Genomic DNA, 25,824 nt, shown 5'->3' with positions numbered 1-25,824 from the left:
GAGACCCGAAACACAGAGAGCAGCTGAGACCACAAGGCAGTGTGGAGGATTAGTGTGTGTGTGTGTGTGTGTGTATAAGCTGTTGGTGCTTGTTCAGCAGCAGGTTGGTGTTTAAAGATGAAGTCGGCTGTTTTGTTTCTGCTTTTCTGTTTGTCTCCTTTCGTCCCTCAGGGGCTGTCGGGGGTTTCTTACCTACAGGATGACGACCTCAGGCCGGTGCCCCCAGAGTTCCCTGTCCTCTGGGACGAGCTGCGGGGGCTGAGGGAGCTAGTCCTGAGCCTGAAGGCGGAGGAGGTGGAGCGGCGTCAGGTCCTGCGCAGCATGGAGAGCCAGCTGCGGGACCGAGAGGTGGAGGCTGAGCAGCAGAGACAAAGCTTGGACGGACTTCAGGAGACAGTGGTCCATCAGCGGGAGGAGCTGATCTCAGACCTGAGGAGGAGGGTGGAGGAGATGGAAGAGCAGAGCAGAGGTGGGTGATGGAAAATAGAAGCTGTGAAGATTCTCCTGCTTCACTTGACACTTTGATCAGTGTCCATGAAAAACTGCACTTGTTAAAAGGTGAATGATTTACGATGAGACGTTATTTACAACATGAAGAACCAATGAGCTCAGCTGTAGATTCTTCTCTTTGTTCTCCCACTGAGGAGAACCTGGATGTTCAGACCTCAGGGTGTAATGTCCCTCCTGACAGACAGGGGGCCTCACAGCTTTACAGGTTTTAATCACATCTAGTGGTGAAGCTGCAGAATACACCCACACCCCCTCCACACCAAGCTTCTAGTCAATGCTGCGGTGGCCCTCAGGGGACACAAAGTCCCTCTGCAGGTTGGTCCACTCTGGGCATCTGTAGAAACATGGCTGACCCTCACGTGCGCCAGAACAAAGTGTTGAACACTTTAAAGTTTGACCTGCAGGTGGCGCTGGATGAAAGGATCAGGGTTGTTGCAGTTCATCCTGATGGGACCATGAATCACATGTGTGTCGCTTTGTGTCTCAGCTCGAGCTGCCCAAGTGTGGACGCTTCTGTCGGGCCTGAACGCCAGCGAGAGCTCGGTGGAGCACCTGAAGAAGAGGAGTGCAGGTGAAAGACATATGATTCAAACTCCACGTGTTTGTTTCTTTCACAGTCTCATCTGACGTAGCATCTGTGGCCACTGTTGTTTCTGGTTGCCATGGTAACCGCTGTGTCCACAGCCATGGCGTCAGAACTGCCGTTCCTGCAGACGAGGCTGAGGGCAAACGAACGCACTGTGGAGCAGCTGAGGAGGAAGAACGCAGGTCATCATCATCACCTTCCTTATCATCATCATCACCCTCACCTTCATCATCAGACGTGACGATGAGTCGATGTGTGACACTGGGTTTCCTCTGTGTTTTCAGTCCTGGCAGCTAGACTGTGCAGCACAGAGAGTGTGATGGAGGAGCTGAGGAGGCAGCTCTCAGGTCAGATCTGTCCCACACTAAACTCTGTCCCTCAAACACCTCATCTGCACCTCTGAGGTGTTTAGGGCCGAGTGTTAGAACCTCGGTTTATCCGACTTTAATAAGAGTAAATTACAGCTCATCCAGGTTTTCATGTCTTTGAGACATGAAGTTTTGTTCGTTGGTGACACGGTTCTGGTTTTGTTGACAAGTATAACTGGGTGTCGTCTGCATAGTGTTTCCTAGTGGAAGAATATCTCATGAGAATAAAACTGGGCCGAGCACAGAACCCTGTGGAACACCGTGGTTAACTGTGGTGTGCACAGATGACTCATCATTAAGTTCCTTTAATTCCAATGAACTGTTCTAGTGTCTGTAATAAAATGTGATGATCATTAGTGTTGAATGCTGCACTGAGATCTAACAGGACGAGGACGGACACAAACATCTGAAGCTATGAGAAGGTCGTTAGTGACTTTGTCTCCGTGCTGTGATGAGTTCTAACACTGAAAGTTCCAACCTTCTCGAGGAGTTTAGACAGGAAGGGGTGGTTGGAGAGAAGAGGGGGTTTGATTACAGCTAGCTTAAAGGACTGCGGTACATATCCTGATGATGATAATAGATTGATTATATTCAGTCCAGTAGTTTTTATTAGAGGCAGAATGTAATGTAGCGTGAAACATCAAACTCAGACCTGAACACATGAAGTGACTTCTGCAGTTTGATCTGAAACCTCCAGATTTTCCAGCCTCCAACAGTTCAGAGACTCAACTCGTTCGTCTGGCGGAGCTGAACTCCACCTCTGAAGGTGATTATCTGTCACATGACTGAAGGAGCTGATGAACTGATTAAGAAAGATGAATGGATGAACAGATCCACTGTTAATGAGTGAATGTGTTGTTTCATCCTTCAGCTCTGCACAGTCGACCAAACTCGTCTGCTGAGAGAAACCAGCTCCGTTTCACCCTGAGTAAATATTCCACCCTCTAGATTATTAATTCTTTCATCCATGATCCACCCATCCAGTCATTCATCCATTCATCCATTCATCCATTCATCCATTCATTCATCCATTCATCCATTCATTCATTCATTCATTCATTCATTCATTCATTCATCCATTCATTCATTCATCCATTCATCCATTCATTCATCCATTCATCCATTCATTCATTCATTCATTCATTCATTCATTCATCCATTCATTCATTCATCCATTCATCCATTCATCCATTCATCCATTCATTCATTCATTCATTCATCCATTCATCCATTCATTCATTCATCCATTCATTCATCCATTCATCCATTCATTCATTCATTCATTCATTCATCCATTCATTCATCCAGTCATTCATTCATCCATTCATCCATCCATTCATCCAGTCATTCATCCATTCATTCATTCATTCATTCATTCATCCATTCATTCATCCATTCATCCATTCATTCATTCATTCATTCATCCAGTCATCCATTCATCCATTCATCCATCCAGTCATTCATTCATCCATTCATTCATTCATCCATTCATTCATTCATCCATTCATTCATCCATTCATCCATTCATTCATTCATTCATTCATTCATCCATTCATTCATTCATCCATTCATCCATTCATCCATTCATTCATTCATTCATTCATTCATCCATTCATCCATTCATTCATTCATCCATTCATTCATCCATTCATCCATTCATTCATTCATTCATTCATTCATCCATTCATTCATCCAGTCATTCATTCATCCATTCATCCATCCATTCATCCAGTCATTCATCCATTCATTCATTCATTCATTCATTCATCCATTCATTCATCCATTCATCCATTCATTCATTCATTCATTCATCCAGTCATCCATTCATCCATTCATCCATCCAGTCATTCATTCATCCATTCATTCATTCATCCATTCATTCATTCATCCATTCATCCATTCATTCATCCATTCATCCATTCATTCATTCATTCATTCATTCATCCATTCATTCATTCATCCATTCATCCATTCATTCATTCATTCATTCATTCATCCATTCATCCATTCATTCATTCATCCATTCATTCATCCATTCATCCATTCATTCATTCATTCATTCATTCATCCATTCATTCATCCAGTCATTCATTCATCCATTCATCCATCCATTCATCCAGTCATTCATCCATTCATTCATTCATTCATTCATTCATCCATTCATTCATCCATTCATCCATTCATTCATTCATTCATTCATCCAGTCATCCATTCATCCATTCATCCATCCAGTCATTCATTCATCCATTCATTCATTCATCCATTCATCCATTCATCCATTCATCCATTCATTCATCCATTCATCCATTCATTCATTCATTCATTCATTCATCCATTCATTCATTCATCCATTCATCCATTCATCCATTCATTCATTCATTCATTCATTCATCCATTCATCCATTCATTCATTCATCCATTCATTCATCCATTCATCCATTCATTCATTCATTCATTCATTCATCCATTCATTCATCCAGTCATTCATTCATCCATTCATCCATCCATTCATCCAGTCATTCATCCATTCATTCATTCATTCATTCATTCATCCATTCATTCATCCATTCATCCATTCATTCATTCATTCATTCATCCAGTCATCCATTCATCCATTCATCCATCCAGTCATTCATTCATCCATTCATTCATCCATCCATTCATTCATTCATCCATTCATTTGTTTGTTTGTTTGTTTGTTTATTTGTTCATTCATCTATATGTTGGTTAATGAAACAAGTGTCTCTTCTGTCAGCGACCAGAAGTTCATCAGCTCTGGAACAAAATCTGTCATCTGTGATGAGTCGACTGCTGCAGCTGGAGAACACTGACAAAGGTGCGAGGTCACACGAGTACGAGGTCACACGAGGTCACACGAGGTCACACGAGGTCACACGAGGTCACACGGGTGCGAGGTCACCATGTATGAGATCCTTAAAGACTCCTCGACCACCTGGATCTGACTCTTCTGTCAGAAACATATTTGTAAGGTTTAAGGAAACGTGTCGCCTCCTCCTCCTCCCCACTATCTCTCTCTTTTCTCCTCTCTTCCCCCTCTCTCTCTCTCTCCCCCCCATGTCTCTCTCCTCCCCCGGTGGAGGCAGATGTCTCCTCTCTGAGTCTGGTTCTTGAGGTTTCTCTCTGTTCATGAGGAGTTTCTCCTCCACAGACTCAAAGTGCTGCTCATGGTTCACCTGTTGGTTTCTCTACATGAAGAAGATCTGAAGCTCTTCACCTTCTCTGTGAAGAGTCTGGAGATCATGGATGTTAGGATTTGCTCTCAATTGAACTGACAGAATAATCAAACCTTCATCTTTTATCACAGACTAATGAAATATTTTCTTGCTGGTGGCTTGAAGAGTGTTTGAACCTGAAAGAACAGCAGGAAATCTTTTTGAACCTTGTCAGACCTCAGCAGAGTTCTCTATTTGTTCCTTCAGCTCGTGCAGCTGAAGTCTCTGCTGTGAAGTCCAGGCTGACGGACACTGGAGGTAAACACACCATCAGTTGACTTCAGCATTTGTCTGTAACACAGAACAGGAAGAAGGTGTTCACCTCTCTGTTTCAGGTCAGGCTGGTTGGGTGGAGCAGCTGCAGCTCAGACTGAATTCTGCTGAGAACCACATCCAGCAGCTGCAGACAGACGGAGCAGGTAACTGACTGTGACTGATCAGAACCGTCACACTGAAACAAACACCAACTGTTCAACCTGCTGTTTTCAGAACAAACCTCCAAACTGATGAACCTGCAGAGAAACGTGGACTGGAAAGAGGATCTCCTGGACCAACTGAACACTGGTACTGTTCTCTCATCAGTATTAAGTCACTCCATCAGCTGGACAGAGACGATTTCTCGAGGAATCCTGCAGCATTGAACACGATGATGTCAGACTGAACTCACTCTCATATCTATGTGTTCCTCCTCAGACGTGATGAACAGACTGAGCGTCAGTGAGAAACAGCTGCAGGATCTGAAGACAGAAAACACAGGTGAGACTGTGAACATTTAAAATAAATATTCATATCCATGTTTTTAAAAAGTGACACAAGCTCGGCACAAAATCAAACCTAGTTCTAAAACTGTGGAGGATCCAACGTGGTTCCTTAAACAGTGCAGAACAAATGTCAAGTGAACCATAAATAAAAGAATATAAGAATCTTTTTTCTTTATTATTTCCTAATAATCAAAAGACAATTAGACAATGACAATCTGAATGTTGACGTTTATTCAAATGTTGTTTGACTATGAGGATTATTTGTTCTGTGTTTTCAGTTCAGAGCGTTCAGCTCTCGTCGATAGAGTCCAGACTGACGGGTCACAACAACAACACTTCAGGTATATCAACACTTTTATTATCGTCAACACTGGGATTCATTCTCGCTTCATCTCATCGATGGCTCATATTCACGGTTCCTCCTCAGACGTGATGAACAGACTGAGCGTCAGTGAGAAACAGCTGCAGGATCTGAAGACAGAAAACACAGGTGAGCTTTTCTTTATTCAAACAACTTGTTAATGAACGTTTTTAAAAGAGTGAAAGATTTCGTGATTCTTCCAAATGTGGAGGATCCAACACGGTTCCCTGAGGAACTCCTTCATAAACATCTCCTTTCTGATCAGAGCTGGAGGTCCGACTGAGTGATGGTGAGAAACAGCTGCAGCACCTGAGGACAGAAAACACCGGTGAGAGTTTGACTGTTATTTTTTACCTGTGAAGGTTTCAAACTACAGAACATCAGAATGAATGCACTTAATTCAAAATAAAAAGTCGTAGTCAGGGACAGAAAGTCACAGTTTTTAGCTTCAACACATTCGTGGAGTGAAACTGTGGAGGATCGAACATGGTTCCCTGAGGAACGTCTCATAAATCTCTGTACCAGTTTATTGGTTTTATTTCTGACACGTGTGACGACAAGAGGAGAGAAAAGCAACATGAAACCAGATAAGTTCTTTATTTCAAGGAGATCAAATAAAATGGTGCAAACGATGATGGACCAGAGAATCTCCGTGTCGAGTGTCCACGTGCACAAAGAGTCGACTCTAGTTCGAGGTGATTTGTGTTTTCAGTTGAGTGTGTACAGATCTCATTGATGGAGTCCAGGCTGACGGACGCCAGCAGCACCCCCACAGGTCGACTCTCTTTACTTTGAACACTTTGATTGTTTCTTCATGAATCAGATGTTTGTGCTTTTCTCTTCAGACATGTTGAACAGACTGAGAGTCGGTGAGAAACAGCTGGAAGATCTGAGGTCAGAACAAACCGGTGAGACTCTGCAGCTTCACCTGTTCAAAGGAACATTTCATCAAAGCCACAGAAAGTTTCACACGGTCACACTGCTGGAGATTCTCCGGTGTCCTCGCATCGCTTGTGTCTTTGTGACAAACGTATAAAATGTCACATCTTTTTTTAAGAAACAACCAAAAACATGTTGTCTCGTCATCGTGATGAATTGAATTTTGGTCAAAAAGACAACAAATGCTGTTGTCCACATGTGCTTATATAACACATCCATCTCCTCCAGGTGGCGCTGTGGAATGAAGGGAGGTCAAAAGTTCCACGTTTATTTGTTGTTTAGAATTACACTTCCTGTTTACAGGTCTGGAGCTCCGACTGAGCGATGGTGAGAAACAGCTGCAGGATGTGAGGACAGAAAACACAGGTGAGATTTTTTTTCTTCAAACTTCATCTTTATTTTTAGTTTTTTCTCGTATCCTCTTCCACATCAAATATTTTCCAACTTAGCTCCACAGATCCTTTCACAAGATGTTATAACATTTATATGATGTTATTTATCCAAACAATCGGACGTAACGATCCATGTGAAAGTAAATTCACAGAAATTGAAAAAGCAAACATAACATTAACGTGGGTTTTATATCAGTTGACCTCCCATAGATTTACAAATCCAGTGGTATATACAGAAGAGTCCATTTTACTCATCTAGTCTTATGACCTCATAGTTGTTCCCCTGTTGTTTCCACTGCTGGTTCAACCTTTGTACAAACACCTCTCTGTAATCTTTGCGTAGAAGTCATCGTCTCCACCGTATAAAGAGAAGCCACTGTATGGTAGTAGCTTTCTTTGCTGCTGTTTGGGATATTTACATCTTTTTCTTGCAGTTTCCTCCCAAAGATTGTGACCAGAGGGTTTCTCACCATTTCAACACGAACAGCTGTGTTTCATCTTTTCTTAAAAAGGGATTTACAGAAGTTGTCTAACAATGAGCAGTGTCAGTGGGTGTCCTCCTACATCTACTTCACTGAATATGTGGTGTTCTGAAAAATCTGTGAATGATCTTCTATTGAAAGTCTCCACATGATTTAGCAAAGAGAAGTGTGAGGGTCGGGTACAGATCATAATAATAATCAGCTTCATTCTTCAAGCACTTGAAAAAAAAGAGTTTACAAAGTTCTTCGACAGCAAACTACTATTTGATTTTATAATATTTGTATGCTGGGAGATTGAAAACAAAGCAAGAATTTCATTACATGCTTTAAACTGTGTTTATCTGCTGTGTACATGACAATAAACATCTTGAATCAAAGCAGAAAAGTAAAAACAGGACAAATAACAATCGACAGGACAATGTGACAAGAAAACCAGACAACGCTGAGGTGGTCAAACACAAAGTGGTGTTCAGATGGAATAAATAAATATACGACTGTGTCACATGAAAGCAGTGACAGGACAAAAAAAATGGTTAAATGAAGTAAAAGGTGATAAAAAGACGACATCATGTTAAGTCTTTAAAAATGGGTTTTAAGAGCCGATTTGAAGAAGTCACTGACTCTGCGAGTCTGATCTCCTGAAGGTGGATCCAAAGCCGAGGGGCCTGATTGCCAAATCACCTTTAGTTTCCAACCTGGACTTTTTAACAGCAGGATCCACCCGAGGAACAGGAGGGCTCAACATCTCTGTGAAGTCGCGTGAGGCTTTGAAAGTGATCAGTGAAATCTTCAAATCAATCTGAAAGCAAACAGGGAGCCGATGGAGAGAAGAGAGGATGATGTGATGTCGTCCGAGAGGACGAAGCGACAGTCCAGAGAAAACCAGTGTGTGAATTACTTAGAGTTGTAAAAACTTAATTTCTCAGATCTCTGACCAACTAAAAAACCTTTACTGGGACAAGAAGGGCAGAAATGTCAGAGGTGATGTCACTTCCTGTGCCAGGTCAAAGTTAACAACTAAATAAAATGTCCAACATTGATGAGAAAAGACAGAGTTCAACATAAATGAAGAGGTGAATCAATGTTTTATGTTTTTTACAGAAAAGAAAAAGTCTGACAGAGACCAAGTTATGACAGTTGTAATGATGGAGGTGTTGTTAGTGTGAGGAGGTTACATGTTTGATCCACGTCAGCTAGTTATTATAATAATCCACCATCAGCCATGATGTGAGTCTGTAAGATCACTACATGTGTGATGATAAATGATGGACCGGTTGAATGAAACCATCACAGTCTGACTATGAGGATTATTTGTTCTGTGTTTTCAGTTCAGAGCGTTCAGCTCTCGTCGATAGAGTCCAGACTGACGGGTCACAACAACAACACTTCAGGTATATCAACACTTTTATTATCGTCAACACTGGGATTCATTCTCGCTTCATCTCATCGATGGCTCATATTCACGGTTCCTCCTCAGACGTGATGAACAGACTGAGCGTCAGTGAGAAACAGCTGCAGGATCTGAAGACAGAAAACACAGGTGAGCTTTTCTTTATTCAAACAACTTGTTAATGAACGTTTTTAAAAGAGTGAAAGATTTCGTGATTCTTCCAAATGTGGAGGATCCAACACGGTTCCCTGAGGAACTCCTTCATAAACATCTCCTTTCTGATCAGAGCTGGAGGTCCGACTGAGTGATGGTGAGAAACAGCTGCAGGACCTGAAGACAGAAAACACAGGTAACGCTCTGAAAGAAAGAAAAGCAGTGATGGTCGAGGTGTGTTCCTTTAAGAACTAAAGAAGGAACCCTGATGGTTCCTGTAGGAACCTCCATGACTTTTTATAGTAATGATTCATCTACCTGTAGTTACCACACAGAATTGAGTCTGCAGGTAACATCAAGTCTCCAAGTTACTTTAGATCAATCTTGAATTCAACCATTAAATGGAACATCAATCATCATTTCCTGTTCAGGTCTGGAGCTCCGACTGAGCGATGGTGAGAAACAGCTGCAGGACCTGAGGACAGAAAACACCGGTGAGAGTTTGACTCCAAAGTTTAAAACGATGAGGAGTCAGTGATGATCATGATTGATTGACAGATTGATCAAGTGTTGGTCCTTCACTGTGAACATGCTTTGTTCCAGATGAGCTGAAGGTGGCGTTCTCCGCTGGTCTGACTGACTCAGGACCAGTTGGACCATTTGATGAAGAGACAACTCTGATCTTCTCCAAAACCATCAGCAACATCGGTCGCGGCTATGACCAGATCACAGGTGAACACACACACACACACACACACAGCAGCATTTTCTTCTTCAACAGCTGATCTCAGTGTTAACGAGGCTGCACAGTGCACTGTGAGCTCAGGCCTGTGTTCTCTCTTCTTGTGAAATCTGCTGATGACACTAGTGAATCTGCAGAATACAAACCCACAGAATATCTGGAACACTAAGGTCCTGCAGAAGGTCATTCTCACCCTCTGTGGACGATGAAGTTCTATTCAAATTACAACAAACGTGATCTCGAGGCACTTTACACATTATGGTCGAGACCCAACAGCTCTGACAGCTGAGGAGAGAAAATGTCATTGTGACGTTCAGGTGTGAAAACGACCGGAACCCTAAAACCAGCTGTGTTGACAAAATGTGTTTGTTCCTCAGGTGTGTTCACGGCTCCTGTCAGAGGCGTTTACTTCTTCAGCTTCACGGCTGCAGATTACCTGAAGGGCTACATGGGTCTCTACCTGTACAGGAACAACCAGCCCATCCTCTTCCAGCTGGACCTGAACGACCACGGCGGCTACACCTCCACATCCAGCGGCGTGACGCTGCAGCTGGAGGAGGACGACCGAGTCCATCTCAGTCTGCCGGCGAGCTACCGACTCTACGATGACTCTCGGAACTTCAGCGTCTTCTCTGGTTTCCTGTTGTTCTCACTCTGAAGGGGTCAGGGGAGACGTCCCGAGCAACAAACAATCTGTCACTTATCACCCTGGAACACAGTTTGTCAGATGGGCTTTTATTTTGGTAGAGTGGGTGACTTCCAACCAGTGTGAAGCAACATAAACTTTATTAAGTCTCGTGTTTCTGACACGTCTCAGGGTTCATTCCTGTTTTTTCTGGAGCGTTAGATTTATATATCAGAACTGGAGGAAATATTCAGTAAGGAAGTAAAAGTACCTATACATCAAAGTAAAAATACTCAATTTTAAGTGAACATTGTGCTTTTAATTCCTGCTTCAGTTGAAACAACACTGTGACGTGAATGAAAAGGTTTTGGGACAATTCAGAACATTTACTGAAATAAAACCATGGAAACGACACGAAGGATCCGAGCGGCTATAATTTTAAGAATTATATTAAAAAGTGCTTCGTGTATTCATATAAAGTGAAGTATAAAAACACTAAAGGTTTGAAACTTTGCATCTGATTCTTTGTTCAACACAATAAAAACACATTTTCATGTGAACATACATGTCCTCGTGAGCTGACGTCACACTGACACAAACACACTGAGGATAAAACCTCAAACCTGGATGATGGAATAAATAGAGCATCTTCTCGACCAATCGGCTTCAAGCTCTTATTAAAACACAACCATCGAGAGAAGCCTCAAACTTTTATTGAATTTAAAAACATGAAAATATTTCAAACTGAACTTTGACCTCTTTGATTGACGGAAAAACCCGTCGCTGGATTTAAACCGGACAGACCGGAAGTGAAAACATACAAGTGTTGATCATTTCCATCAGAAACAGGAAGTCTGTGTGACGACAATTTGCTTCTCTACAACAATGAACACTGGACTAAAGATGCTTCAGACTGACGGACACAAGCTCCTCCAGGTTCAGTCTCTGAAACTAATGAGGAAGAGGAGGGTTGTCACTCAGCAGGGGCCGCTGTTGTTCCTCCTGTGTACGGCCTGCAGCAGGAGCAGTGAGTATTCCTCCAGCAGAGCGGCTGTCTTCACCTCCCCTACTCCACCAAGCCCCCCCCCTACCCCCAGCATGCCCGGCCCACTGAGCGGGAGGGAGTCAAGCTCCGCCCTCATGGCCTGGAAAGCCTCTGATAGGAGGCTAGCCATCTGATGCTGGTCGGGAGCGGAGTCATCAGTGGAGGAACCACTCAGCTGGAAGAGAAGGAGGAGTCATCATCACATGACCAGCTGTGTAACCACATAGTCATTGATGACACACGGTTGGTCAACACTCACCTTCCTGTACAGGTGAGTGGCTCTTTTGAAACAGCTCTGCAGCTCATTGGTCAGAGTCCTGCAGGTCTCCACACTGACTGGTTGGTCTGCACAGAGAGAGAAGCAGGAATTAACATCACTCTGTTACTCTTTCACTCTATTACTCTGTTACTCTATTACTCTGTTACTCTTTCACTCTATTACTCTGTTACTCTATTACTCTATTACTGTTTCACTCTATTACTCTGTTACTCTGTTACTGTTTCACTCTATTACTCTGTTACTCTATTACTCTGTTACTCTATTACTGTTTCACTCTATTACTCTGTTACTCTGTTACTCTATTACTGTTTCACTCTATTACTCTATTACTCTATTACTGTTTCACTCTATTACTCTGTTACTATATTACTCTTTCACTCTACGACTCTATTACTCTTTCACTCTACGACTCTATTACTCTGTTACTCGATTACTCTGTTACTCGATTACTCTGTTACTCTTTCACTCTATTACTATATTACTCTGTTACTCTTTCACTCTATTACTCTTTCATTCTACGACTATTACTCTGTTACTCGATTACTCTTCCACTTAATTACTCTGTTACTCTTTAACTCTATGACTCTGTTACTCTATTACTGTTACTCTTTCACTCTATTACTCTGTTACTATATTACTCTATTACTCTTTCACTCTACAAATCTATTACTCTGTTACTCGATAACTCTTTCACTCTATTACTCTGTTACTATATTACTCTTTCACTCTATTACTCTGTTACTATATTACTCTTTCACTCTAGTACTCTGTTACTATATTACTCTTTCACTCTGTTACTCTATTACTCTTTCACTCTATTACTCTGTTACTAGATTACTCTTTCACTCTATTACTGTTACTATATTGCTCTATTACTCTTTCACTCTATGACTCTATTACTCGATAACTCTTTCACTTGATTACTCTGTTACTCTTTCACTCTATTACTCTGTTACTATATGACTCTATTACTCTTTCACTCTATTACTCTTTCACTCTACGACTCTATTACTCTGTTACTCGATAACGCTGTTACTCTTTCACTCTGTTACTCTTTCACTCTATTACTCTTTCACTCCATTACTCTTTCACTCTATTACTGTGTTACTATATTACTCTTTCACTCTATTACTCTGTTACTATATTACTCTATTACTCTGTTACTCTTTCACTCTATTACTCAGTTACTATATTACTCTATGACTCTATTACTCTGTTACTCGATAACTCTTTCACTTACTCTGTTACTCTTTCACTCTATTACTCTTTCACTTTAATACTATATTACTCTATTACTCTTTCACTCTACGACTCTATTACTCTGTTACTCGATAACTCTTTCACTTGATTACTCTGTTACTCTTTCACTCTATTACTCTGTTACTATATTACTCTATTACTCTTTCACTCTATTACTATATTACTCTTTCTCTCTGTTACTCTTTCAGTCTATTACTCTGTTACTCTATTACTGTTTCACTCTATTACTCTTTCACTCTACGACTCTATTACTCTGTTACTCTGTTACTCGATAACTCTGTTACTATATTACTCTTTCACTTTATTACTCTGTTACTATATTACTCTATTACTCTATTACTCTATTACTCTTTCACTCAATTACTCTGTTACTATATTACTCTATTACTCTTTCACTCTACGACTCTATTACTCAGATACTATATTACTCTATTATTCTGTTACTCGATTACGTTTTCACTCTATTACTCTATTACTCTTTCACTCTATTACTCAGTTACTATATTACTCTATTACTCTTTGTCTCTGTTACTCTTTCACTCTATTACTATATTACTCTTTCACTCTACGACTCTATTACGCTGTTACTCGAAAACTCTTTCACTTGATTACTCTGTTACTATATTACTCTTTCACTCTATTACTCAGTTACTATATTACTCTGTTACTCTGTTACTCTATTACTCTTTCACTCTGTTACTATATTACTCTTTCACTTGATTACTCTATTACTATATTACTCTTTCAATCTATTACTCTGTTACTATATTACTCTGTTACTCTATTACTCGATTACTCTGTTACTCGATTACTCTTCCACTTAATTACTCTATTACTCTGTTACTCTATTACTCTTTCACTTTATTACTATATTACTCTTTCACTCTATTACTCTTTAACTCTATTACTGTGTTACTAGATTACTCTTTCACTCTATTACTCTGCTACTCTATTACTGTGTTACTAGATTACTCTTTCACTCTATTACTCTGCTACTCTATTACTCTTTAACTCTATTACTGTGTTACTAGATTACTCTTTCACTCTATTACTCTGTTACTATATTGCTCCATTACTCTTTCACTCTACGACTCTATTACTCTGTTACTCGATAACTCTTTCACTCAATTACTCTGTTACTATATTACTCAATTACTCTGTTACTATATTACTCTATTACTGTGTTACTATATTACTCTTTCCCTCTATTACTCTGTTACTATATTACTATATTACTCCGTTACTCTTTCACTCTACGACTCTATTACTCTGTTACTCGATAACTCTTTCACTTGATTACTCTGTTACTCTTTCACTCTATTACTCTGTTACTACATTACTCTGTTACTCTTTCACTCTATTACTCAGATACTATATTACTCTATTATTCTGTTACTCGATTACGTTTTCACTCTATTACTCTATTACTCTTTCACTCTATTACTCTGTTACTATATTACTCTATTACTCTTTGTCTCTGTTCCTCTTTCACTCTATTACTATATTACTCTTTCACTCTACGACTCTATTACGCTGTTACTCGATAACTCTTTCACTTGATTACTCTGTTACTATATTACTCTTTCACTCTATTACTCAGTTACTATATTACTCTGTTACTCTATTACTCTTTCACTTTATTACTATATTATTCTTTCACTCTATTACTCTTTCACTCTGTTACTATATTACTCTTTCACTCTATTACTCTGTTAATATATTACTCTTTCACTCTATTACTCTGTTACTATGACTCTATTACTCTTTCACTCTACGACTCTATTACTCGATAACTCTTTCACTTGATTACTCTGTTACTCTTTCACTCTATTACTCTGATACTATATTACTCTATTACTCTGTTACTATATTACTCTATTACTGTGTTACTATATTACTCTTTCCCTCTATTACTCTGTTACTATATTACTCCGTTACTCTTTCACTCTACGACTCTATTACTCTGTTACTCGATAACTCTTTCACTCAATTACTCTGTTACTATATTACTCAATTACTCTGTTACTATATTACTCTATTACTGTGTTACTATATTACTCTTTCCCTCTATTACTCTGTTACTATATTACTCTATTACTATATTACTCCGTTACTCTTTCACTCTACGACTCTATTACTCTGTTACTCGATAACTCTTTCACTTGATTACTCTGTTACTCTTTCACTCTATTACTCTGTTACTACATTACTCTTTCAATCTATTACTCTGTTACTATATAACTCTGTTACTCTTTCACTCTATTACTCAGATACTATATTACTCTATTATTCTGTTACTCGATTACGTTTTCACTCTATTACTCTATTACTCTGTTACTATATTACTCTATTACTCTTTGTCTCTGTTCCTCTTTCACTCTATTACTATATTACTCTTTCACTCTACGACTCTATTACGCTGTTACTCGATAACTCTTTCACTTGATTACTCTGTTACTATATTACTCTTTCACTCTATTACTCATTTACTATATTACTCTATTACTCTGTTACTCTATTACTCTTTCACTTTATTACTATATTATTCTTTCACTCTATTACTCTTTCACTCTACGACTCTATTACTCTGTTACTCGATTACTCTGTTACTCTTTCACTCTATTACTATATTACTCTGTTACTCTTTCACTCTATTACTCTTTCATTCTACGACTATTACTCTGTTACTCGATTACTCTTCCACTTAATTACTCTGTTACTCTTTAACTCTATTACTCTGTTACTCTATTACTGTTACTCTTTCACTCTATTACTCTGTTACTATATTACTCTATTACTCTTTCACTCTACAACTCTATTACTCTGTTACTCGATAACTCTTTCACTCTATTACTCTGTTACTATATTACTCTTTCACTCTACGACTCTATTACTCTGTTACTCGATAACGCTGTTACTCTTTCACTCTATTACTCTTTCACTCTATTACTGTGTTACTATATTACTCTTTCACTCTATTACTCTGTTACTATATTACTCTATTACTCTTTCACTCTATTACTCTGTTACTCTTTCACTCTATTACTCTGTTACTATATGACTCTATTACTCTGTTACTCGATAACTCTTTCACTTACTCTGTTACTCTTTCACTTTAATACTATATTACTCTTTCACTCTACGACTCTATTACTCTGTTACTCGATAACTCTTTCACTTGATTACTCTGTTACTCTTTCACTCTATTACTCTGTTACTATATTACTCTTTCACTCTATTACTATATTACTCTTTCTCTCTGTTACTCTTTCAGTCTATTACTCTGTTACTCTATTACTGTTTCACTCTTTCACTCTACGACTCTATTACTCTGTTACTCTGTTACTCGATAACTCTGTTACTATATTACTCTTTCACTTTATTACTCTGTTACTATATTACTCTATTACTCTTTCACTCAATTACTCTGTTACTATATTACTCAGATACTATATTACTCTATTACTCTTTCACTCTACGACTCTATTACTCAGATACTATATTACTGTTTCACTCTATTACTCAGATACTATATTACTCTATTATTCTGTTACTCGATTACGTTTTCACTCTATTACTATATTACTCTATTACTCTTTGTCTCTGTTACTCTTTCACTCTATTACTATATTACTCTTTCACTCTACGACTCTATTACGCTGTTACTCGATAACTCTGTTACTATATTACTCTTTCACTCTATTACTCAGTTACTATATTACTCTTTCACTCTATTACTCAGTTACTATATTACTCAGTTACTATATTACTCTATTACTCTGTTACTCTGTTACTCTATTACTCTTTCACTCTGTTACTATATTACTCTTTCACTCTATTACTATATTACTCTGTTACTATATTACTCTATTACTCTTTCACTCTACGACTATTACTCTATAAGTCTTTCACTTGATTACTCTATTACTATATTACTCTTTCACTCTATTACTCAGTTACTATATTACTCTATTACTCTATAACTCAGTTACTATATTACTCTATTACTTTTTCACTCTACAACTCTATTACTCTGTTACTCGATAACTCTTTCACTTGATTACTCTGTTACTCTTTCACTCTATTACTCTGTTACTACATTACTCTTTCAATCTATTACTCTGTTACTATATTACTCTTTCACTCTACGACTCGATTACTCTTTCACTCTATTACTCTGTTACATTACTCTTTCAATCTATTACTCTGTTACTCTTTCACTCTATTACTCAGTTACTATATTACTCGATTACTCTGTTACTCGATTACTCTTCCACTTAATTACTCTATTACTCTTTCACTTTATTACTATATTATTCTTTCACTCTATTACTCTTTCACTCTGTTACTATATTACTCTTTCACTCTATTACTCTGTTAATATATTACTCTTTCACTCTATTACTCTGTTACATTACTCTTTCAATCTATTACTCTTTCACTCTATTACTCAGTTACTATATTACTCTATTACTTTTTCACTCTACAACTCTATTACTCTGTTACTCGATAACTCTTTCACTTGATTACTCTGTTACTCTTTCACTCTATTACTCTGTTACTACATTACTCTTTCAATCTATTACTCTGTTACTATATTACTCTTTCACTCTACGACTCGATTACTCTTTCACTCTATTACTCTGTTACATTACTCTTTCAATCTATTACTCTGTTACTCTTTCACTCTATTACTCAGTTACTATATTACTCGATTACTCTGTTACTCGATTACTCTTCCACTTAATTACTCTATTACTCTGTTACTCTTTCACTTTATTACTATATTACTCTTTCACTCTATTACTCTGCTACTCTATTACTGTGTTACAAGATTACTCTGCTACTCTATTACTCTTTAACTCTATTACTGTGTTACTAGATTACTCTTTCACTCTATTACTCTGTTACTATATTGCTCTATTACTCTTTCACTCTACGACTCTATTACTCTGTTACTCGATAACTCTTTCACTCAATTACTCTGTTACTATATTACTCAATTACTCTGTTACTATATTACTCTATTACTGTGTTACTATATTACTCTTTCCCTCTATTACTATATTACTCCGTTACTCTTTCACTCTACGACTCTATTACTCTGTTACTCGATAACTCTTTCACTTGATTACTCTGTTACTCTTTCACTCTATTACTCTGTTACTACATTACTCTTTCAATCTATTACTCTTTTACTATATAACTCTGTTACTCTTTCACTCTATTACTCAGATACTATATTACTCTATTATTCTGTTACTCGATTAGGTTTTCACTCTATTACTCTATTACTCTTTCACTCTATTACTCTGTTACTATATTACTCTATTACTCTTTGTCTCTGTTCCTCTTTCACTCTATTACTATATTACTCTTTCACTCTACGACTCTATTACGCTGTTACTCGATAACTCTTTCACTCTATTACTCAGTTACTATATTACTCTATTACTCTGTTACTCTTTCACTTTATTACTATATTATTCTTTCACTCTATTACTCTTTCACTCTGTTACTATATTACTCTTTCACTCTATTACTCTGTTAATATATTACTCTTTCACTCTATTACTCTGTTACTATATGACTCTATTACTCGATAACTCTTTCACTTGATTACTCTGTTACTCTTTCCCTCCATTACTCTGTTACTATATTACTCTATTACTATATTACTCCGTTACTCTTTCACTCTACGACTCTATTACTCTGTTACTCGATAACTCTTTCACTTGATTACTCTGTTACTCTTTCACTCTATTACTCTGTTACTACATTACTCTTTCAATCTATTACTCTGTTACTACATTACTCTTTCAATCTATTACTCTGTTACTCTTTCACTCTATTACTCAGATACTATATTACTCTATTATTCTGTTACTCGATTACGTTTTCACTCTATTACTCTATTACTCTTTCACTCTACGACTCTATTACACTGTTACTCGATAACTCTTTCACTTGATTACTCTGTTACTATATTACTCTTTCACTCTATTACTCAGTTACTATATTACTCTGTTACTCTATTACTCTTTCACTTTATTACTATATTATTCTTTCACTCTATTACTCTTTCACTCTGTTACTATATTACTCTTTCACTCTGTTACTCTGTTAATATATTACTCTTTCACTCTACGACTCTATTACTCGATAACTCTTTCACTTGATTACTCTGTTACTCTTTCACTCTATTACTCTGTTACTCTGTTACTCTATTACTCTTTATCTCTGTTACTCTTTCACTCTTTCACTCTGGTCCTGTGAAGTTTCTCTGTACACGTGTAGATTCATGTTTCCACAACACTAACAGCTGATTGGCTCCTGTGTTTCACACACACTTTGTCATTGGTCAAACAGAAACGATGAAAAGAGCAGAAGAAAAGAAAAAGTGGCGACAGACGAAGAACAACATTTAACAAACGTCTCACCCGTCGTTACGGAGCAAGAGGAGGAGGAGGAGGAGGAGGAGTGCAGTGATGAAGAGGAGGGTGGGAGCCAGAGCCCAGACAGAGAGATGACAGGATGGAGGGATCAAGAGGAGGAGGAGTCCAAACCTGGATCGTCCCTTCCTGCAGGAGTCTGAGGCTCCACCCCCTGCCACGGGTAGGTCAGGGGGGAGACCAAGAGCGGTGGAGGCCGACAAGTGGAAGACGAGGGGGCGGCGGCAGACTTGGATGATGGCGAGAAGGAGGTGAGGGACGGCTTATCAGGGAGTGGTCTGCCGCTGCCAGGAACCCGAGCCTGGAGACCGCGGGTGGGAGGCGCTGCTTGGTTACTCTGGTTACCAAGAGAGGAAGACGAGGGAGAGGGGGCAACGACAGGGACAACTGCTGCGTGGGGGGGCACAGCGAGTGCAGCGTTGGAGGGCACCACAGCAACCAGAGGAGGCGGAGTCTCTCTAACCTGAGAGGAAGGGGTTACCACTGACGACGTCGGCACACCGTCCTCGGTGGGTTCGGGGACATTGAGGCCGTCGCCCACAGAGATGGAGCGGGACATCTTGGCCATGGAGCTGGCGGTGGGACTCATGTAGGAGCGTGGTGCAGATGGAGCTGAGGACGAGGAGGATGAAGACTTTCTCACTGTGGTGGCAGCAGACGATGCGATGGGGGAGGAGGGGCTGGGTCTCTGGTGGGGGAGGGATGACGATGATGGGGGACGTCTGGGGGTGGAGGGAAGGGTGGTGGGTCGCTGAGGGGGGATGTCTCCAGGACAAGAGGTATCACCTAAAAGAAAGAGAGGGAAAGATGAGTTACCTGTGTCACGTGTGTCACGTGAGTCATGTGAGTCACTTGAGTTACCTGTGTCACGTGTGTCACGTGAGTCACTTGAGTTACCTGTGTCGCTGAGCAGGCTCTGGACTGACTGGACTTTCCGGAGGCCACAGCTCCAGGTCAGATGTGAGGCATTGGTCCGGGCCGTCAGGTCCGGGTTCCTCTTGGTCTCAGTCTGAACATTGTTCCTCAGAGGCGCCTGCAGCACCACTGAGTTCTCCTCTTCCTCTTGAACCTGGTTTTGGAGCTGATCTGGTCTCTGGTGGATCTGGTTCTGAGACTGGACATGGTCCTGAGGTGTTGAAGTCTGGTCCTGGTTCTCTTTCTGGGTTTGGTCCTGGTTCCCCAATACCTTCCTGTCCTGGATACTGTTCTGACAAGGATCCATCAGAGGTCGGACTTCAGAGACCAGAGGACGGCCCTTCACCTCCCCTCCTCCTCCCCCACTGGTCCGAGATGGGAGAGGAAACAAAGCCCGACTGAGGAGAGAAGGAGCAGAATCATCTGAAGACCCAACCTCCTCGAACACCATCCGACAGAGTCGACTCTAAACCTTCATGTAAAAATGTCAGATGTTGGATGTTTTACCTTCCAGCTGAATTCTGGGAGAGGAACCTGGAGGAGATGCTGAGACTCTCACTGGAGCTGTGAGACGCTCTACTCGGACTTCCTGTCGACAAAGACTGTGTTTATTGAAACAACCGACTGTCGTGGTGTATGATGGTGGTTCTGTATGTTAGTGGTGTTGTATGTTGGTGGTGTTGTATGTTAGTGGGTGGTGTTGTATGTTAGTGGTGTTGTATGTTGGTGGTGTTGTATGTTGGTGGTGTTGTATGATGGTGGTTCTGTATGTTAGTGGTGTTGTATGTTGGTGGTGTTGTATGTTGGTGGTGTTGTATGTTAGTGGGTGGTGTTGTATGTTGGTGGTGTTGTATGGTGGTGTTGTATGTTGGTGGTGTTGTATGTTAGTGGTGTTGTATGTTGGTGGTGTTGTATGTTAGTGGTGTTGTATGTTGGTGGTGTTGTATGTTAGTGGGTGGTGTTGTATGTTGGTGGTGTTGTATGTTAGTGGGTGGTGTTGTATGTTGGTGGTGTTGTATGATGGTGGTTCTGTATGTTAGTGGTGTTGTATGTTGGTGGTGTTGTATGTTGGTGGTGTTGTATGTTAGTGGGTGGTGTTGTATGTTAGTGGGTGGTGTTGTATGTTAGTGGGTGGTGTTGTATGTTAGTGGGTGGTGTTGTATGTTAGTGGGTGGTGTTGTATGTTAGTGGTGTTGTATGTTGGTGGTGTTGTATGTTAGTGGGTGGTGTTGTACCTGAGAGGTGTGACAGTGTGACAAAATGCTCCTTCAGGAACGCTTCCTGGTCTGGAGTCTGAGGAACCTGCTGAGAGACTCCACACCCTCCGTCTACATCCTCCTCCACCTCCAGGTCGGAGGAGTGTCCGTCCACACTGAGACACTCGGTGGCTGAGTGAGAGAGATAGAGAGATAGAGCAGAGGTGAGACAGAGCGACACAGGATAGATGAGATAGAGAGACAGTGAGACAGGTGAGAGAGCGTCTTCATGTACTTACATTTACTTTAACTGTACATAATTCAGTATTACTCAATGTACTCTGTTAATTTAATACTTCAGTATTTATTTGTGAAGTATTTATTTAGTCATTAGTAGTAGTTAGTTTTTACAGTTATTTAAACTTCATTAAAGTTACTTTACTGCACTGATGTCATCCTAGTTTTCTGTCTTGTTTCTCCTCCGGGGACAAATAAAGTTCTTTTAAAGTTAAATTCAAATTTTGCGTCTCACCGTCTCCTGCCACTCGCTCTCGACTCGACGCTCTGGATCCTGGCGAGCAGCCGCTGTCTGGACTCGGTTTGTCTCGTCGTCCGTCTGCGGCATCAGGACACGCCTCCTTCACCTGGAACTCACTGACAGCAGGGGGCGGGTTTACAAAGGCAGGGACAGGCTAACGTCAGCAAATCCTGGAACTCTATTGGACGTCATCCTACCTGCCTGCCAGGCTAACTCTGTCCTCCCATTGGTCAGGATACAACACTGAAGTTTCCCTGTCTGGGCTGTGATTGGACAGCAGGATTCTGTCAGGCCTCTGATTGGTCCTCACCTCGTCGTCTTCCACCTGGACGGTGAGAACCATTTATTTCAAACTTCACGTTGACTCATCAGGAGCCTCGTTAATAAAACAGAGTCGGTTCATACTAAACGTCAACGTGAGCACAAAGTTCATGAAGTGAACACAAAGTTCATAAAGTGAACACAAAGTTCATGAAGTGAGCACAAAGTTCATAAAGTGAACACAAAGTTCATGAAGTGAACACAAAGTTCATGAAGTGAACACAAAGTTCATAAAGTGAACACAAAGTTCATGAAGTGAACACAAAGTTCATGAAGTGAACACAAAGTTCATGAAGTGAACACAAAGTTCATGAAGTGAACACAAAGTTCATGAAGTGAACACAAAGTTCATGAAGTGAACACAAAGTTCATGAAGTGAACACAAAGTTCATGAAGTGAACACAAAGTTCATGAAGTGAACACAAAGTTCATGAAGTGAACACAAAGTTCATAAAGTGAACACAAAGTTCATGAAGTGAACACAAAGTTCATGAAGTGAACACAAAGTTCATGAAGTGAACACAAAGTTCATGAAGTGAACACAAAGTTCATGAAGTGAACACAAAGTTCATGAAGTGAACACAAAGTTCATGAAGTGAACACAAAGTTCATGAAGTGAACACAAAGTTCATGAAGTGAACACAAAGTTCATGAAGTGAACACAAAGTTCATGAAGTGAACACAAAGTTCATGAAGTGAACACAAAGTTCATGAAGTGAACACAAAGTTCATGAAGTGAACACAAAGTTCATGAAGTGAACACAAAGTTCATAAAGTGAACACAAAGTTCATGAAGTGAACACAAAGTTCATAAAGTGAACACAAAGTTCATGAAGTGAACACAAAGTTCATAAAGTGAACACAAAGTTCATGAAGTGAACACAAAGTTCATGAAGTGAACACAAAGTTCATGAAGTGAACACAAAGTTCATGAAGTGAACACAAAGTTCATGAAGTGAACACAGCTGAATTATTAGTATTTTGTAGAAGTGGTTTCCGGTGGAGCTGATTTTTTTTTCTTCTTTTTACTGTTATTTACTTTAAGTTGTTTTATAACTTTAATAATGTTTGCATCATCTCCGTCTCTAAAATTCATACTCGTGGGTTAACGTTGTTTTTATAGCTCCCAACGCTTGTGTGGGAAACGGCGTCCACAGATAACAGAGTCTGAAAGTTTGTTTGTTAGAAATGAGGCTGCTGGTCGTCTTGTTGTCATGTGACTGAAACACATCATGACAACGTCAACTTTAGAATAATTCATCTTCTCTCACCTGTGCAGTGGTGACCTGAAGACTCATGGTGCTCCCCAGCTCCTGATTGGTCCTCTTAGGCCCCGCCTCCACACCCTGACACCCCTTTCGCTGATTGCAGGGGGAGGAGCTAACACCAAGTGGGCAGGTCTTCGTCTGTAAGGGTGGGGCAGAACGTAACGTTATATACAGAGGAAACTCGTTACAGAGATCACCTTTTGTAAAAACACCAGAATCAGTAAACGTAGCGAGCGCAGCTGGAGGAGACGGTTCAGTCTGTGATGAATGATGGACACAGACAAGAAATTACTGACAGAGACGCTAACAACTTAAAAATAACTGTTTTGTAATAAAAAAGAATGAGTTTGGTTTCCTGACCTCCACCTGCTCCACCTGTCCGTCGGCACAGAACGAGTCCAGCTGTCTCAGGTCCAACATGGACGACACCATCAGGACACTGTCAGCGCTGCCCGTCCTCCTGGACCAGCGGCGGCGGGGGAGTCGACTCCCCGACGGCTCCTGACAAGACAAAGTGTCATTTCTGTGACTGATTGGAATCTTTAATATTTAACTGACGATCAATGAAAAACATTGTTCTGACCTTCGTGTCATCGCAGCAGAACGTCTCCTCGCACACGTCTGAGAGAAACAAGCGTTTTATTTTTCTCACATGATAAAACACAAACACTTGAAATGGTCAAATCACTGGACTTCATCACGACACGTTCACCTGAATGACGTTTATATAAATGTAGTAACAGACTGTGACTTTATGAACAAGCTCCGCTTGTGGATTTCTGTGATGGGTAACCATGGAAACATGCCTGTCTCCTCCTCCATGCTTGCCGTTGTGACCATATAAGGACAGCTGAGCTCCTCCTCCTCCTCCTTGTCACTGTCAGACGACATGTTGACGACACGAGGAGACGACGCCTCCCTGCTGAGGTAAAGAAGAAAATGAAACTTTTTCATAAATCTAGTAAATGACAATATAAAAAATGGATGAAAATATTTCTGTGGATGTAACAAAGAAATTAAAATATTCAAACTAAATTATGTCGAATAAACAGGATAAAACTTAAGTTAAAATGTTTCTTGAAATAAAGTTTTGTAAAATTTGTGTGAAAGTTTTGTGAAAATGTCAGTTTTAATTATTCTTAACTTTTATTGATTTTATATGTTCTGAATTTTTCATCTTAAATGAAAAACACTGTTCATCATTTAGACTGATGCGAGTTTAAATAACTAAAAATATAATAATGTTGCCAGATATTTCTAAATTATTCAACATATTCTGTTGCTTCTTCATAGTTTGTGTTCAGAGCGAAGTTAGACAACTTTGTGTTCATCCTCCCTGGTTTATCTGAAGATTGTATTTTTTCTTTATTAATGTTCACATGTGGCTTATATATAAGTTTGAATGATTTACTGAACTGATTCAAACATGTCGACTGAGGACCTGAAAGAAGACATGTTCAACTCTGACCAAAGAAACTGATTGACTCCTCCCCCTCTGACTGATGCAGAGCTGGTTTTATTAACTTTGAACGAATCACGTGTTCAAATCAGAACTTTCTCTGACTGATATTAAGTATTATTTATATAAATACTTATGTATTGTTATAACATTACACATGTAAAACAGATGTTTATGGAATTAGTCCACACACACACGCACCTGTGCCTCACTGCTCTCTGCTGGGGATTCTGGGAGTTGAAGTTGCTGCTGGGAGGTCGAAGGTCAGCGAGTCGCTGCCTCATCCTGATGCTCAACTCTGGACTGAGACGCCAGACGAAGACACAGCTGCACACACACAGAGGGTGAAGTGATGAACTGATGGAGTAAGTGTTGAAGTGGTGAAGTGATGAATGTGTGGGACGTACCTGTCTCCGGAGACGGTGATCAGGTGTCTACAGTCTCGACTGAACTTCAAACCTGTTACGATCTCTGACACAGAAACAAAGTGAGAATCACTCACAATGAAAACATGCTTGTTTGTATGCACATACATGAATTGTCACGTA

General features: G+C 40.0%; 2 protein-coding genes across 13 annotated transcripts in view; one reads left to right on the top strand and one right to left on the bottom strand.

The window, feature by feature from the left end:
• Positions 1-30: 30 nt before the first annotated feature.
• Positions 31-11,045, top strand: LOC109645889 (centrosomal protein of 83 kDa-like). Of its 7 annotated transcripts, XM_069535182.1 has the most exons (22): positions 35-469; positions 998-1,081; positions 1,195-1,278; positions 1,381-1,443; positions 2,162-2,230; positions 2,336-2,392; positions 4,220-4,300; positions 4,905-4,955; positions 5,033-5,116; positions 5,187-5,261; positions 5,391-5,453; positions 5,737-5,799; positions 5,886-5,948; positions 6,085-6,147; positions 6,665-6,727; positions 7,062-7,124; positions 8,961-9,023; positions 9,110-9,172; positions 9,309-9,371; positions 9,607-9,669; positions 9,779-9,907; positions 10,295-11,045. In XM_069535182.1, the coding sequence occupies exons 1-22, from the start codon at positions 118-120 to the stop codon at positions 10,573-10,575; spliced, it is 2,040 nt and encodes a 679-aa protein (XP_069391283.1). In that variant the 5' UTR covers positions 35-117; the 3' UTR covers positions 10,576-11,045. The 7 variants fall into 7 exon arrangements, with proteins under 7 accessions (XP_069391289.1, XP_069391285.1, XP_069391286.1 ...); XM_069535184.1 differs by lacking the exon at positions 6,665-6,727 and having other exon boundaries at positions 32-469; XM_069535185.1 differs by lacking the exon at positions 9,309-9,371 and having other exon boundaries at positions 32-469.
• A 188-nt stretch (positions 11,046-11,233) lies between these two features.
• mapkbp1 (mitogen-activated protein kinase binding protein 1) overlaps positions 11,234-25,824 on the bottom strand; it is a 29,892-nt gene continuing 15,301 nt past the window's right edge. For 2 of the 6 annotated variants that reach the window (XM_069535173.1, XM_069535175.1), the window contains 14 exons: positions 25,684-25,747; positions 25,478-25,603; positions 24,624-24,739; positions 24,401-24,438; positions 24,178-24,318; positions 23,821-23,955; positions 22,426-22,553; positions 22,223-22,344; positions 21,730-21,882; positions 21,002-21,083; positions 20,441-20,892; positions 19,694-20,395; positions 11,847-11,932; positions 11,234-11,762 (listed from right to left, as the gene is read on the bottom strand). In XM_069535173.1, the coding sequence (XP_069391274.1) occupies positions 11,520-11,762; positions 11,847-11,932; positions 19,694-20,395; positions 20,441-20,892; positions 21,002-21,083; positions 21,730-21,882; positions 22,223-22,344; positions 22,426-22,553; positions 23,821-23,955; positions 24,178-24,318; positions 24,401-24,438; positions 24,624-24,739; positions 25,478-25,603; positions 25,684-25,747 (2,588 nt within the window). In that variant the 3' untranslated portion in view covers positions 11,234-11,519. Of the gene's footprint in view, positions 11,763-11,846; positions 11,933-19,567; positions 20,396-20,440; positions 20,893-21,001; positions 21,084-21,729; positions 21,883-22,222; positions 22,345-22,425; positions 22,554-23,820; positions 23,956-24,177; positions 24,319-24,400; positions 24,439-24,623; positions 24,740-25,477; positions 25,604-25,683; positions 25,748-25,824 lie in introns of those variants that run through there. The other 4 variants (XM_069535177.1, XM_069535178.1, XM_069535174.1 and 1 more) reach the window with 3 other exon arrangements.

Source organism: Paralichthys olivaceus, chromosome 12 (genome assembly GCF_024713975.1).
Source record: "Paralichthys olivaceus isolate ysfri-2021 chromosome 12, ASM2471397v2, whole genome shotgun sequence".
Taxonomy (NCBI): Eukaryota; Metazoa; Chordata; class Actinopteri; order Pleuronectiformes; family Paralichthyidae; genus Paralichthys; species Paralichthys olivaceus.
Note: the sequence above shows the minus strand (reverse complement) of the source record. Positions and strands in the feature narration are given on the sequence as shown.

Coding starts and splice junctions, on each gene's coding strand:
- LOC109645889 (XM_069535182.1), top strand. CDS start 118: ATGAAGTCGGCTGTTTTGTTTCTGCTTTTCTGTTTGTCTCCTTTCGTC. Junction 470..997: donor GATGGAAGAGCAGAGCAGAG/GTGGGTGATGGA, acceptor TTTGTGTCTCAG/CTCGAGCTGCCCAAGTGTGG. Junction 9,372..9,606: donor CCTGAAGACAGAAAACACAG/GTAACGCTCTGA, acceptor TTTCCTGTTCAG/GTCTGGAGCTCCGACTGAGC.